General features: G+C 47.7%; 1 protein-coding gene across 1 annotated transcript; it reads left to right on the forward strand.

The window, feature by feature from the left end:
• The first annotated feature begins 10447 nt into the window (after nt 1-10447).
• LOC122004434 (fasciclin-like arabinogalactan protein 9) lies at nt 10448-11206 on the forward strand. The gene has a single exon (XM_042559324.1). The coding sequence runs from the start codon at nt 10448-10450 to the stop codon at nt 11204-11206; it is 759 nt and encodes a 252-aa protein (XP_042415258.1).
• Nucleotides 11207-14960: the final 3754 nt, after the last annotated feature.

Below are 14960 nucleotides of genomic sequence, written 5' to 3' on the forward strand. Positions count from 1 at the left end.
ATGTCAAATGCTTATAGTATGTGGTCTGTTATACTTATGAATTATAATTTACCACTATGGAAAATGATGAAACTATCATACTTGATAATGTCTCTTTTAATTCCTGGGCCTAAATCACCTTGGAAAGAGATAGATGTGTACTTATGACCATTGATCAATGAACTGAAGGAGCTATGTGATGATTGGGTAGAAGCATATGATGCATCGACTGAACAAGTATTTCAATTATATGTTGCTGTGATGTGGGCCATTCATGACTTTTCAACATATGGAATAGTATCTGGATGGATCACAAAGGGTTAAAAAGCATATCCAGAATGTCTTGATAAAACTAAATCTCAAAGATTACAGAGTAAAATTGTGAAATACCGAAAAAGGGCGAATAATAATAAGGGAATTTTTCAGAATTTTTTAGAAATTTTTTGGAACTTGTATGGACGAGTTTACGGGGATAAAAACTGGGCCCCGGGAAAGCCTGTTTAGGCTACCCCACTAAACGAGGAAAAGTTTTATTTTCCTATTTCCATTTTTCTTTTTCTTTCTTTTTCTTTTTCTCCCGTTACTGTGTCGTGACCCTCTCCCCTTCCCCTGCGCGCTCGCGCCTTCTCCTCCCGTGCCCTAACCGGCGCTGCGACGGTTCCCCTCTCCTCACGATTTAAGCCGCGGCCTAGGGTTTGTGGAAAATCCCTTCCTCTTCTCGTCTTCTCCCTCGCCGAACCTGATTCCCCCTCTTCCTCTCTTCTCCTTCCCTACCTAAGCGTCGGCGACGCATAAGCCACCGTCGGTCGAGCTGCCTCCTCTGTGCTAGCCGCTGTGTGCCACTCGACCTCTCCCTCTACCCTAGGTCTGGTCCCTGGGTGTCGGCCGAAGCTTCCCTTCCTCCTCGCGCCAAGAAGCAGCGCTCCTGTACCCTAGACTGGGTCCACGACCGCCGACACCCCTTTCTGGCGCCTCCTTCCTTCCAAGCAGTGGAGATTTGGCCTAGGGCTCGAGTTCACCTGCACATCTCTCCCCTTTGCCCGATTCACTCACGTAAGCTCTCTGTGACAGTGTGACTTAGGGTTTCCAGTGGCCGGATTGGAGGTAGGTTTTCCTCCTATATTTGGATTTAGGAGTAGTGTGTTATTCTTGCTGAATTTGACAACCAAATTGAGTTGCGCAGGGATCTCGTCACTTTTGGCCAGATCCGAGGAAAGTTGTAGCTTCTTGCTGGAACCAGCACTATCCCACCGTTGGAGTTCTGTTCTGGCAGTGAGGGAAAACTTTCGGAGCTGCCAAATCTGAGTGGTATCGCAGCGTGTACCTCCGACAACGACCAGCGGAGAAATCCCTATATCTGGGTGAGTTTTGGATTGAGGTAAATGCATTGTTATTAGTATAAATATGGATTACATGGTTAGTAGGATTATGTAGATTGGATTAGCTTTAGATTTTTAATCTAATGTTATGATTAGGGTTAAGATAATTAACCCTAGTTAACCGTTGGATTTAATTTAGGAAGGTTGAGGTTTATGGTTTAGGGTTTTTCCCTAAATTGTTCTTAAGGATTTTATTTAGCTATTCATTTGAGTTGTAGCTAAATAAAATGTATATATATTGGTGACACAGGACTTTGACGCGAGACGAACATCTCAACGTCGGATTTGGACTAGATTGGACCTTTCTATTGGAGGCAGGTACTTTGACTTTATGTCATTTGATATGCATAGTAGTGTTTTTAACAAATAGCAATGATTATGTTTCTTATTTGCTTCGGTTGGTCACTACCCGATCTGTTACATGCTTATTTGTTTATTTGTTGTGCACTTCAAGTTAGTACCTACCTAATTATACATGCTTATAGGGGTAGTGACACAACCATATTTTTTATTATGTTCAGGACCTAGGTTTTTATACCTTATCTGATCTGTGTACCTTTGATTTGATTTATTGTCCTATGATACACATTATATATATATATGGATAGGTTCAGGATATTGCCATGCTTAGTGTCATGCATCATCTCACATGACTACATGCTGTTCGATAGTATACTCCATTATTGTTGAGCACATCGCCAGTTACATGTATCTGTACACACCACCACTCATGAGTTAGTGGTATATTCAGGCAAGGTGTGTTGCAGCAGGTGCTCGGTGGTGCTCCGCTGGGATGCTCATGGATGGTGTGACTGCAGCGTGGTAGCACGCCGGGATCCCTCCCCGTCATCGTGTACCGAGAGATGAGAGCATTGTGCTCCCCCACTTATGATTTGGGGTAGGAGGATAGGTGTACTCCGACAGCATCCCGTCCACTCGGTCACTCATCAGGAGCAGTGATGGCAGAGTGCACGGTTGTCACAGCCCTACCCACTCGGTCTCACCATCGTGTGTGAGATGGCTGACTGGTAGTAGGGGTGACCAGGACATGTCATTGGCATCATACGCATTGATGCATTTATTTCTTGTGTTTGCTGCATTTATCTGCTGCATATTGTTTGGATGCATATGTTTGACATGCATACAGGATATTGATACCTCTCGGTCTGACGATCTTATTATACTTATATCCAGGTCCTGGTTAGTACAGTTTTCTCCTGTTTATTTCAGTTTGCATTTATCCTTATTATATCAGGAGACTGTACGCATGATTAGTGCTAGTTGTTATTTTCTTACTATGCATGTCAGTAGTTACCCGCTGAGTGTTGGACTCACACCCTCCTCTGTTGCTATTTTCAGGTTGATGCTGTTAGAGGTTCTAGTCGCTAGTCCCCTGCAGTCCACGAGGACGTTTATTGGTCTTTTGGTTTTTCTTTATTAGACTATGTTTAGACTTGTTCTGTTTTGATACTTTGGATCTTGTATGGATTTTTATTTGTCGATGGATTTGGTTTGGATATGTTCTGCTACATGCCTGCTTGGACGGCAGAAGAGGTGAGTTGATTTTATGTGCGTTGTTGCCGGATTTACGTTTTATGGGTGTAGTTGAGTAGGATGTTTTGAGACGAGTTTCTTATCGTTGCATATTGTTAGTTTTACTATTAACTGTATGGGTGATTGCCTTATATTATTGTTATTGTTCCGGCCGTATTAGCCGAGGTATATGTGGCCCTGAGGGCATTGTAGAATGTTTCAGATTGTCAGCCGTACAAGGGAGATGCTGCCGAAATTTCTTCGGACAGGACTCCCCCGGGGGGTGACAATTTATTTGGTATCAGAGCCAGGTTTGGCGATACTTGTTTGTTTTTCGTGTTATGGATTTTTGAGAGTATCTGATACCAATTTATTTGGTATCAGAGTGGGTTACGAATACCTGCTTTTGGTGTTCTGTATTTTTTGGTTAACCCAAGTTGTCAGTAAACTTGGGTACTTATTTTCGAATTTATACGGGTTTTCGTAGATTTTCTTGTCTGGAATTTTGAGGTAAAATGGGGACTGGACATCGACAGAACATCTCCAGACAGCAAATAGGTAAAATGATTAATTTTATAATACCTGAGTAATAATTATTATATCCTAATGAGTATTGATATTTTTCTCAGTACTCCAAACTGTCATTGACATATCAGTGACATCTTGCTTTTCTGTGAATATAGGTAGAACAAATGTAAGAATTGTCCGAATATTGAAGTTACAAACTTCTAAGAGGCTATACAAGCAAAATGACAAGTATCACCTGTGATACCCGTATATAAATCTTAACATATTATGGGACATGCCCATACCACCTGATTTGGAATAAGAATTAAATCAATTGTACAACCAACTATACTTTATAATTTCAGTTGGTTGTGAATTAGAAAATAAGTGTACAAGTTCTTTAGTATGACAGGTGAAGAATGCTTAAGATGGAGTCACAGTGTTACAAGGAAAGATAGGAGTAACTTAATACAGACCAAATCATTGTGTAAAATTATAGGTTGCCACCTTGCACAGCCGAAAACTGAATGTTTTGCTAACTTAATGAAAGTCAATATTGAATGATATGACTAATCTCTACAATGAAGTATATGTTGCCTCTAACAAGGATTATTGATTTATAGTATCACGCTAACACTAGACACAATTAGGCACATGTCAAAGCATGTCAATATGAATTCCACTAGTGATATGATGTTTACTAATGTTTGTTTATCAAAATGTTTATTATATATTTGTAACTCTTTCCTCTAAAATTCTAATTAATTAGATTGACTATTTAATCACTATAGTCTTACTTCTATATATAACAAGTGTAAGGAGTAGAATTTATCTGAATTCACGGCATACCACATTCTGCCAAACCACATCAGGGTGTTGATATGATATAGTACAATACAATTTTAACTACAATCCACTAGCTGATTATTGCATTCCTGCTATATAGGTAAAAGAGTTAGGTAGAATGAGAACAAAGGAGTACCATTCATTTAAAATTTATTCCATCATTCTTCAACATATGTATCCAAAGTGAGTGTAATCATTCCTATAGAATGGAATTATGGTATAAAATTAAGGTAATAAAGTTGATAAATTGAGAGCAAGATTAGGGAAGAACTCAGTCAAGGGTCAAGGAAGTTCGAGGATGCCCATTGGACTTCGGCAACAATATACTCATAGTTGATTTATTAATACTGAATATGGTCGAGTTCGACATTATTCTGGGCATGGATTGACTGTCTGCATATCATGCCACTGTTGATTGCCAGACGAGGGTGGTCACATTCCGGCTTCCGAACCAACCTTCGTGGGATTTCACTGGCATCAGAGATGACGACATATAGACTATTTCAGCGATTCAAGCGCAGAAGCTGTTGTCACATGGCTGTCAGGATTTTCTGTTATCTTTGATTAGTACTGAGAACAGCAGTAGTTCGCAACTCTTCGACGTTTCGGTGGTCCGAGAATACCCAGATGTATTTCCAAAGGAGCTACCAGGTCTGCCTCCCAAGAGGCAAGTGGAGTTCTCTATTGAGCTGATTCCGGGGATTGCACCGGCATCGAAAGCTCCTTATTGTACGACATCAAAAGAGTTGAACGAACTGAAGGTTCAACTCCAGGAGCTTTTGGATAGGGGATTTATTCGCCCTAATGTTTCTCCATGGGGTTCTCCAGTATTGTTTGTCAAGAAAAAGGATGGTACACTGAGGTTGTGCATTGACTACAGACAGCTGAATGCAGTGACCGTCAGAAATAAGTACCCCTTACCGAGGATCGAGGATTTATTTGATCAGCTCAGAGGTACATCAGTGTATTCTAAGATTGATCTGTGATCCGGATATTATCAGCTGAGAGTCAGAGAATTTGATGTTCAGAAGACAACATTTCGTACCAGATACGGCCATTATGAGTTTCTGGTAATGCCATTTGGGCTTACCAATGCTCCAGCAGTGTTTATGGACTTGATGAACCACATATTTCTGGAGTATCTTGATCAGTTTGTTGTCGTATTCATCGACGACATATTGATCTACTAGCGTTCCGAGGAGGAATATGCACAGCATCTTCGCATAGTCTTGGAGACTCTTCGACGGCATTAGCTATACGCGAAGTTCAGCAAGTGTGCTTTATGGCTATCCTCAGTCGGTTTTCTGGAACATGTGGTCTCTAGTAGAGGTATTTCATTAGACCCTCAGAAGATCGAGGCTGTCACCAGTTGGGAGCAGCCGAAATCAGTTCAGGAGATTCACAGTTTTCTGGGACTAGCAGGATATTACAGACAGTTTGTCGAGGGTTTCTCCCTCATAGCTATGCCATTGACACGCCTGACCAGGAAAGGCATAAAGTTCACGTGGATAGAGGGCTGCGAGACCAGCTTTCAGGAGCTGAAGCGGAGATTAGTGTCGGCTCTAGTCTTGGTTTTACCCTCTGGAGAGGATGGATTTGTACTCTACACCGACGCGTCTCTTCAGGGTTTGGGCACTGTTCTGATGCAGCACGGCAGGGTAGTCTCCTATGCTTCTCGTCAGTTGAAGGAGCATGAGAAGAACTACCCAGTACATGATTTAGAGCTAGCCGCCATCATCTTTGCTCTGAAGATTTGACGACATTACCTTTGAGATTCTTACGGATCATAAGAGTCTCAAATATATTTTCACTCAGAAGGAACTTAATCTCCGACAGAGGAGATGGATAGAGTTCCTGAAGGATTATGATTGTACCATTAGCTACCATCCGGGGAAAGCTAATGTGGTTGCCGATGCACTCAACAGGAAGTTCAGAGGGACTTTGACTTGCCACCGAGTTTCAATCACAGACTTGGTTCAGGGTTTCTCCGAGTTGGGTCTTCAGGAGCAGGGACAGATAGAGCAGGGTATTATGGTTACCATGGTTGCTCAATCGTCGATCAGGACGAGGATCCGAGAGGCCCAGGCCGGTGATCAGCATTTGCAGTTTATTGGCAGCCAGATAGCTTCCGGGCAGCAGACCGAGTTCACACTAGATGAGGAGGGTATTATATACTTCCGATGCAGATTATGCGTACCTCAGTCTCACCCGGTCTTACAGGAGCTACTTCAGGAGGCTCATCGCTCTCGATTTGCGATCCATCCAGGTGGGACCCGCATGTATCAAGATTTGAGGCGTTCCTACTGGTGGAACGGTTTAAAGAAAGACATCACGAAATTCGTAGCGAGATGTCTTGTCTGTTAGCAGGTGAAGGCTGAGCACCAGAGACCTGCTGGATTACTTCAGCGGATTCCTATTCCTGAGTGGAAATGGGAACATATCACTATGGACTTTGTGGTGGGTTTGCCTAGGACACAGCGAGGCCATGACGCGATTTGGGTAGTCGTTGATCGATTAACCAAATCCGCGTACTTCTTAGAGATCCGGAGAACTGATTCCCTGGATCGATTGATAGATCTGTATTGTCGGGATATCATCAGATTACATGGTGTTCCTTTGAGTATTATTTCATATAGAGACCCTCGGTTCACGTCCCGATTCTGGCAGAGTCGGCAGCAGGCCTTGGGCACCCAATTCCGTCTTAATACAGCTTTCCATCCACAGACAGATGGACAGTCAGAGCGGACCATTCAGACTCTAAAGGACTTGCTGAGGTCATGTGTATTGGATTTCGGAGGCAGTTGGGAGGACCATTTACCATTGGTAGAGTTCGCCTACAACAACAACTTTCATTCGGCTATCCAGATGACACCGTTTGATTATCGCTAGTTTTGGACCAATCTTATCGGATCTCCTATCTCCCCCGTTCGGGGTCAAGCAGCCTTCACTGGTCACGGACCAGCATATCAGGTATTCTATCTCCCCCGTTCGGGGTCGAACGGTCTTCATTGGTCACAGATCAGCATATTATAGCTCCTATCTCCCCCGTTCGGGGTCGAGCGATCGTCACATATCAGATCTTATATCACCCCCATTTGGGGTCGAGCGGTCTTCACCTTCACTAGTTATGGACCATCTCATCGAATCTCATATCTTCCCCGTTCGGGGTCGAGCGATCGTCACATATCAGATCTTATATCACCCCCATTCGGGGTCGAGCGGTCTTCACCTTCACTAGTTATGGACCAGCTCATCGAATCTCATATCTCCCCCGTTCGGGGTCGAGCGGTCTTCATTAGTCACAGAGCATATCAGAGTAGCTTATCTCCCCCATTCGGGGTCGAGCTATCTCCAATGGTCACGAACAAGAGTATCTCCACTAGGTTTCTTGCCCGAATATCTCATAGGCTCTACGCCCGCGTAGCTCACGACTTTTGCTTCCGTGCGTCTTCAATTCCCGGGCTACACCTTCGTTCAGATCACGAGCGATGCTCCAGCTCGGCTAACGATTTTTGCTTGCATGCGCTTTCGATTCATGAGCTATACTCTCGTTTAGTTCACAGGCGATGCGCCCGCTCGGCTCACGACTTCCGTTTCCGTGCGCATGTGATTTTGCGGGCTATGCTTCCGCTCCGTTTTCGAACTCCACTTCCGCCCAGCATTGCTTCATCGCTCGCTCGGTATTCGCCTATACACTCACTTGGCGTTCGGCCGAGAGCTTGCCTGGCAGCCGCTCGACACTATTTTTCGTCGATCAGTCGACACTTTCGTGGCCGCCTGATCCTTTGCCCGATCGTCCACTTAGCCACGTGCTTGTTTCACTCGACATCCTGATGGTCGTCAGGTCAGCACGTTACGGCCACCATGTCGACATTTTGAGATCACCTGATCACATTTTACAGTTATCCAGCCGACATTTTTCAGGGCTCGATTGCCATCTTTCCGATCTCCCGGTCGGCATCTTCGCAATCGCGCGCTCGGCATCGTCCACCCGACGTCTATCCACCCGATCGACATCCTTCCGATCACTCGGTCGGCATCTTCACGGTCACGAGCTTGGCATCGCCCGTCCGCTCGGTCTGCTCGTCGTTCCGCGTGTCGTGCGGTCGACTATCATTTTACTCGTCGCTTGCTTGACGTTTTGCCGCCCGCTCGGCATCTGCCCAATTATTGACTTGGTACTATTTTTCGTAGTCCGCTCGGCACTGTTACTATCTCATGCGACACAATTACTATAGCGACTGCTCACATGACATTATACGATGGGTTCAACGATTTTATTATCGAGAGTGAGTCAGCCTTTGTGATAGACTGTCTAGTCAGTCGGACTCGCGCCTCCTTCGACTAGACTTGAGGGAAGACTTGTGATACGGATATGCCTTAATAGGAAATAGGAGAAAAGAGAGGAGGAGGGGCTCGGGTTTTCCGCCGCCGAGCACAAGGGGTTTCTTCGTGTTCTTCCTGCCGCCGCTGCTGCGAACCAGGAGGGGAGCTTCTGCTCCCTTTCTTCCCGCCGCCCTTCTCCCTGCCCATCACGCCACTGCCGGCTACTCCGCCTAGCTCCTCGGCGGCCGTGAGGCGGGCCTGTCGGTCATCCTCGCGGTGCTGGCCGTACCAACGCCGGTCAACGCTCACGATCTAGTTGTCCACCTCGCTGGCGTCGACTTCCACCTCGGCTTCGTCCGCTACGACCTCCAGCTAACCCCTCTATTTAGCCCTCGTCGGGCTCGCCGTGCCTCTGCTCCTCACGGTCGCCTCTGGCGCCACCTTTCTCAAGATTCTCCTCTGCTTTCCCTCTCCACCGCCTCCTCCTCTCTCTGACGCAGATACCGTCGGGCAACGCCGCCTCTGCCTTTAGCAGAGCCGCCGCCACCTCCAGCGGCCGCTGACACCGCCTCCAGCAGCCGCCGGCGCCTCCCGTGACCATAGGCGCCACCTCCAGCAGGTGTCGTCGCCGACAGCCGCCGCCTCCTCCTCCCGCGGCCACAGCCGCCGTCTCCAGTGGACACCGTCGCCTTCCGGGCTGCCGCCGGGGGCATATTGTTTGTTTCCTCCGACCTTCGAGTCGAGAGGATGTTCAGCCTGCGAGCCGATGTGATTCTGGCCATCGAGCCATTGTATTCTGCTCTTCGCACTACTATTACGATTATGAGTTACTGGTATTATTCGGTCTGCGTGTCGTGTGCCGGCCTACGAGCCGTTGTCATATCTCGACCTACATGTCACATTCTGGATCCATACCACACCGGATTCCATGTCGTCGCCCCTAGATCCGACTCCTCAGCTGGCTCACATCCATCTACTCATCAGGGTCACGACGACTCGATCAACATCGCGATCAGCTCACCGACCGATCCGAGGGGCGCCCCCGGGGCGAGGGTACGTCATCGTACTCATCTTGTATTTATTTTATTGTTCTGTTGTTATTCGGCTGCTTATATATTCATGGGACCCGCCTCGAGCACAGGGGTACCAGGGACCGGGGCAACTCGGTCACTGGCTGCAGGTAATGTTGACCAGAGGACCTCTGACGACTTGGTCAACGCAGAAGACAGCTCACCATCCGGATCATGAAGATGCGATCAATAATCCAGACACTTCATTCCGACAACCTCATCTTCTTATATTCCCGACAGAAACACATGAATTATGTGGTTGCAAATGCCAAGTATCCTTATTATTTAGCCATCATGTCACAGCACACTTATAATAAACAAGATTAAACGCCAATAAAATTTGTGAATAATTTAACAACAAAATTAACTTATTTAATTCAATTAAGACTACCAAAAAAAAAAAACAATTAATGGATTAGTGGTGGGCAAATAAGCTGTTGGTTGGACGCCTTCACTTAAACACAGCTCATTAGACATTAGTCCTCCTCACTAGTTTATATTAAGAGATCGATTTCGCCAGTTGGCCCTTTGTTTACACAAATATTTGTAATTTTTTTACTATTATCTTAAAATACTTTCATATTTGAAAATATTGTCATCCTTTATAGAGTTAAATAAGAAAAAAAGTGTAATTCCTAACATGTGTTGGCATTATAAAGGCGTTAGTTTGAAATTATGTTAAAATATGGGATATTTTGACAATTATATCAATTTGGCCCATATTTTATATATTATTTCCAATTTACCCTTCGCGTGGTGTGTATATATAGAAAGCAATGGCTCCTCTGTTTCTTCCAGTCTAGCTCGATGGCGCTCAGGTCGGCCTCCTCCTTCGTCCTCGCCGTCCTTATCGCCGCTGCCGCAGCAGCCTCCACCGCCGAGGCGCAGCAACCAGCGGCAGCGCCTTCCCCGAGCTCCTCGGGGCCGATCAACATCACCGACATCCTGGTGAAGGGCGGGCAGTACAGCTCCTTCATCCACCTCCTCCACGCGACGCGGGTGGACGAGCAGATCGATGCGCAGATCAACACCACCTTCACCGGCATGACCGTCTTCGCCCCCACTGACAACGCCTTCAGCTCCGCCGGCAGCCTCAACGGCCTCACCCAGCAGCAGCAGATCGAGCTCGCCCTCTACCACGTCGTCCCGCAGTTCTTCGACCTCTCCAAGTTCCAGACCGCCAGCAACCCGATCCTGACCGACGCCTCCGGCGTCACCGGGCAGTGGACGCTCAACGTCACCGCCGTCGCCAACAGCCAGCAGGTCAACATCTCCACCGGCGTCGTGGAGACGCAGGTGGGGAACGCGCTGCGCGACAAGTTCCCGCTCGTGGTTTACTCCCTCGAGAAGGTGCTGCTCCCGTACGAGCTCTCCCCGTCCAAGTCGTTTCCGCCGCCGTCGCCGTCGTCCTCAGACAATGGGAGCGGCGACGCGGCCAATTCCTTGTCGCCGGCGGCGTCGACCCCAACGCCGCCTCACGGAGGCGGCTCGTCCTTGAACGGAAGAAGTACTTTGATCGCCGGAGTTGGGATCTGGGCAGCTGTTGCCGCTGCCAATTTGCTGTGAGAATATATCTATAATTAAGCTCCGCCGCTTTGATCGTCATACTTTACAATATCTTGCATGGGATCGGGGTCGAACGATCGAGTGTCTTGAGTTCGTTTAATTCTTTGTTGTAATCTCTTGTTGCATGCTTCTGTTAATTTACACCTCTCTTGTTGCTACCTCTAATTGTTCTACACCCCATACCGTACCATTGCCAAGGATTAAAGAAACAAAATATGTGCAATTATCTTCTTAGCTCTATCGATCGATCGACTTTTAGTCAGAGTAGGTACACTAGCTCGTATATGAATCGTAGTCCATAGATACAACTACGCGAGCGCTAACTCAACCCCATTGCTAGTCAAAATACTAACATGCATCTTCAAGGAAGATAGGGGATGAATGTCGAGAGATGTATAACGCATTTACTCTGTGATACGGTGCTTTATCGTGGGGTCAGTATGATGACGTGGTTCGGAGTCAAGACAGCAGGATAGTCAGAAGTCAAACTTACGTGGAGGTCAAAAGTCAAGTTTACGTGGAGGTTAGAAGTCTAGCCTCCGTGGATGGTCAGAAGTCAAGCTTGCGTGGCCAGGGTCAAAGACGCAGCGGACGAGGCAGTCAAACGATAGGAGTACAAGTCGGACAAGACCTAGCCTCGATAATGATCAAGGACTGAGCCCAAGGGCCTAGGTAAAAGTAGGGAAAAGGCCTCTAGCGCAGAATAGACCTGGCGTACAGGTCGGAATGTACAGGCTGTGGATAACAGAGCCTGGCGTACAGGTCGGAATGTACAGGCTGTGGATAACAGAGCCTGGCGTACAGGTCGGAATGTACAGGCTGTGGATAACAGAGGATATAAGCAGGTCGGGAAACAGACCTGGTATACAGGTCGGCAGGTCAGGAAATAGATCGAGCGTGCAGGTCGTAACGTGCATGCCATGGATAATAGCAGACGGAAGCAGGTCGGAGAACAGACCTGACATACAAGTCAGAACATACAGGCCGTGGATAATAATGGACCTAAGCAGGTCAGGATACAGACCTGTCGTACAGGTCAGTGAACACGGAAGAAGATCAGAATACAGACCTGGCGTACAGGTCAGCAGGTCAGTAAACATAGCGGGCGTGTAGGTCGGAACGTACAAGCCATGGATAACAGCAGACGGAAGCAGGTCAGGATACAGACCTGTCGTACAGGTCAGCAGGTTAGTAAACAGAGCGAGCGTGCAGGTCGGAACGTACAAGCCATGGATAACAGTAGACGGAAGCAGGTCAGGATACAGACCTGTCATACAGGTCAGCGGGTTAGCAGGTTAGTAAACAGAGCGGGCGTGCAGGTCGGAACGTACAAGCCATGGATAGCAGCAGACAGCAAGGCGGAATACAGACCTGGCGTACAGGTCGGTAGGTCGGGAAATAGACCCGGATGCGAGAGGCGACACACAGGATAAGTGCGGATATGCGTGCAGGTCGGGAAATGTCTACCAGACATATAGGTCAGGAAAGGCCAACCAAGGATACAGGTCAGGGCAGGTCAGGTCTGATAGCTTTTCAGTACCTCATAAGGGTTCAACGTAGCAATCACGAGCGAAGGATGCCAGACACTACAGGACAAGCAAGCAAGGGAATCGTAACCGCCTGTCAAAGAATAATCAGAGTGTCGGGGAATATGCCAATGGTCGAGTGCTTGATATTCCTTCGGTTATTTCGCCAGCCTATGGAAAGGCGCCACGTGCCATTCACCGCCTGACACCCGACATTTCCTGACACCCGCCAGATTCCAGAAGCACTTGTTGCAGTATAAAAAGGGATGCTTTGTCCCTTATGCAGGTACGCTCACTCGTCATTTCTTACTAGTCTTTACTTTTCGTCCTTTCTCTGTGTTTTCTAGGGAAAAGTATCTGACTTGAGGGTCGAAGGGCCTGACTCGGGGACTTTTTCCCTGGTTTCTGGTCTCTAACGACTCGTGGGCTTGTCTGAGTGTGCGCAGAGCCGTATTGTCATCGGCCTGGTCATCTTCCTTCGTCATCCGCCCGTGCGAACCTTTCCGAGGAGTGCCAGGTAGATCTGGCTCCGCGGCGACTTTCCGTCAACTTCCAGTACACCAAGGTCCGTCTCCATCCGACTCAGCTTCCAGACGGGATCAAATTTGGCACCGTCTGTGGGAACACAAGAGCCTATTCCGGAACGTGAAGATGGAGGAGTCTGGCCGCATCAATGTCACTATGACCGCCGGAGAATACGAATTCTTCAAGGAGGCCAAGAGGCGAGCAGTCTCCGAGAAGCAAGCGACTGTCACTCGACCACGCCAAGCTCCTGCTGAAGCTTCCAAGGAGCCCCTCCATGTCTCAGATAGAGGCTCTAAGAGAAAACAGCCTGAGGTATTTCCTCAGGTCCCTTATCGTGAGCCCGGTGTGGGGTATTATCAGCCAGAGTCCCAGGGTCATAGCCTTAAGAAAGAACAACCGCAAATCTCCATGGCTGAAAGTTACTTGCCCAGAGATTCGAAGAAGGGGAAGGCTCTCATAATACCAGAAGTATTCCCGGAAGATCCGGACGAGAGAGTACCTTTCTCGGCCAGGATCTTGAATGAAAGATTGCCTAAGGGCTACAGGGCTCCGTCGATCGGGGAGTATGATGGGAGCAAAGATCCGGAAGAGCATTTACACAAGTTTAAAAATGCAGCCCTGCTGCACCAATACAGTGATGTTGTCAAGTGTCAGGTTTTCTTGAATACCCTAGCGGGTTCGGCACTAAAATGGTTCGATGGGCTACCTTAAGGATCCATCACCTGTTTCTTGGACTTCAAAACGGCCTTCCTATGTCGCTTTGCTAGCAGTAAGAAATATCAGAAGACGGATCACTGTCTTTTCGCTCTTAAGCAAGGGCCGACCGAGCCCTTAAGAAGTTATATCAACCGCTTCAATCAAGTGGCCCAGGATGTCCCCACCACCACTTCGGAGATTCTGATGAGTGCCTTCTCTCATGGATTAGGAGAAGGAGAATTCTTCAGAGATCTCATCAAAAATCCCGCTTGGAATTTTGATGAGATGGTGGAAAAAGCTGCCTCCTACATCAAAGTAGAAGAAGCATAGGCGGCTCGGAGGAAAGCCGAAAGACCACCTCCCTCTACCAACAAGCCAGAAAGAAGGGTGCCTCAACCACCTCCTCAACCACTGCCGTGCGCTCGGGAAGCCAGACCTACTTTCCATCCCGGGCCGGAGATCAGACCAGCTCCCCGAGTTGCAGCCGTGCATGCTCCCCGACCTGGACCATGGAACACTCGGTATTGCACTTATCATCGATCTCGCACTCATGATACTAATCATTGTTTCCAGTTTTCTCGGGATTCCAAGCGAGTTGCCGAGTTAGGCTTACCACCGCCCGAGCTAGCCCCTCAAGTGCTCAAGATGATGGAAGAGCAACGAACAGCGGCTGGATAGGTCGGGCAACCTCGCCCTAACCTAGCAGGACCCAGTACTCATCAACCTGGTCGGGGGAAAGAGCCAGAAGAAGACCGGGAAGCCGAGAATAGAGGCAATGCTGCCATCCGAGAAATTGGCTTGATCTCTGGAGGGCCAACTGATGGAGACTCAGGAAGAGCGCGCAAGTCACATGTGCGTCGCTTGGAGGTTCATACTGTTGGATGCAGCTAGGAGCAGGCTTCTGACCCTATTATCAACTTTGGGCCGGCAGACCTGGAAGGTCTGGAGCTGCCTCATGATGATGGCCTTATCATCAAAGCTATCATCACCAATAGCCGAGTGGCTCG

The sequence above is a fragment of the Zingiber officinale genome, chromosome 7B (genome assembly GCF_018446385.1).
Source record: "Zingiber officinale cultivar Zhangliang chromosome 7B, Zo_v1.1, whole genome shotgun sequence".
NCBI classification, from domain to species: domain Eukaryota; kingdom Viridiplantae; phylum Streptophyta; class Magnoliopsida; order Zingiberales; family Zingiberaceae; genus Zingiber; species Zingiber officinale.

Bases quoted from the DNA above. Each gene is read 5' to 3' on its own strand.
- LOC122004434 (XM_042559324.1), top strand. From the start codon at position 10,448: ATGGCGCTCAGGTCGGCCTCCTCCTTCGTCCTCGCCGTCCTTATCGCC.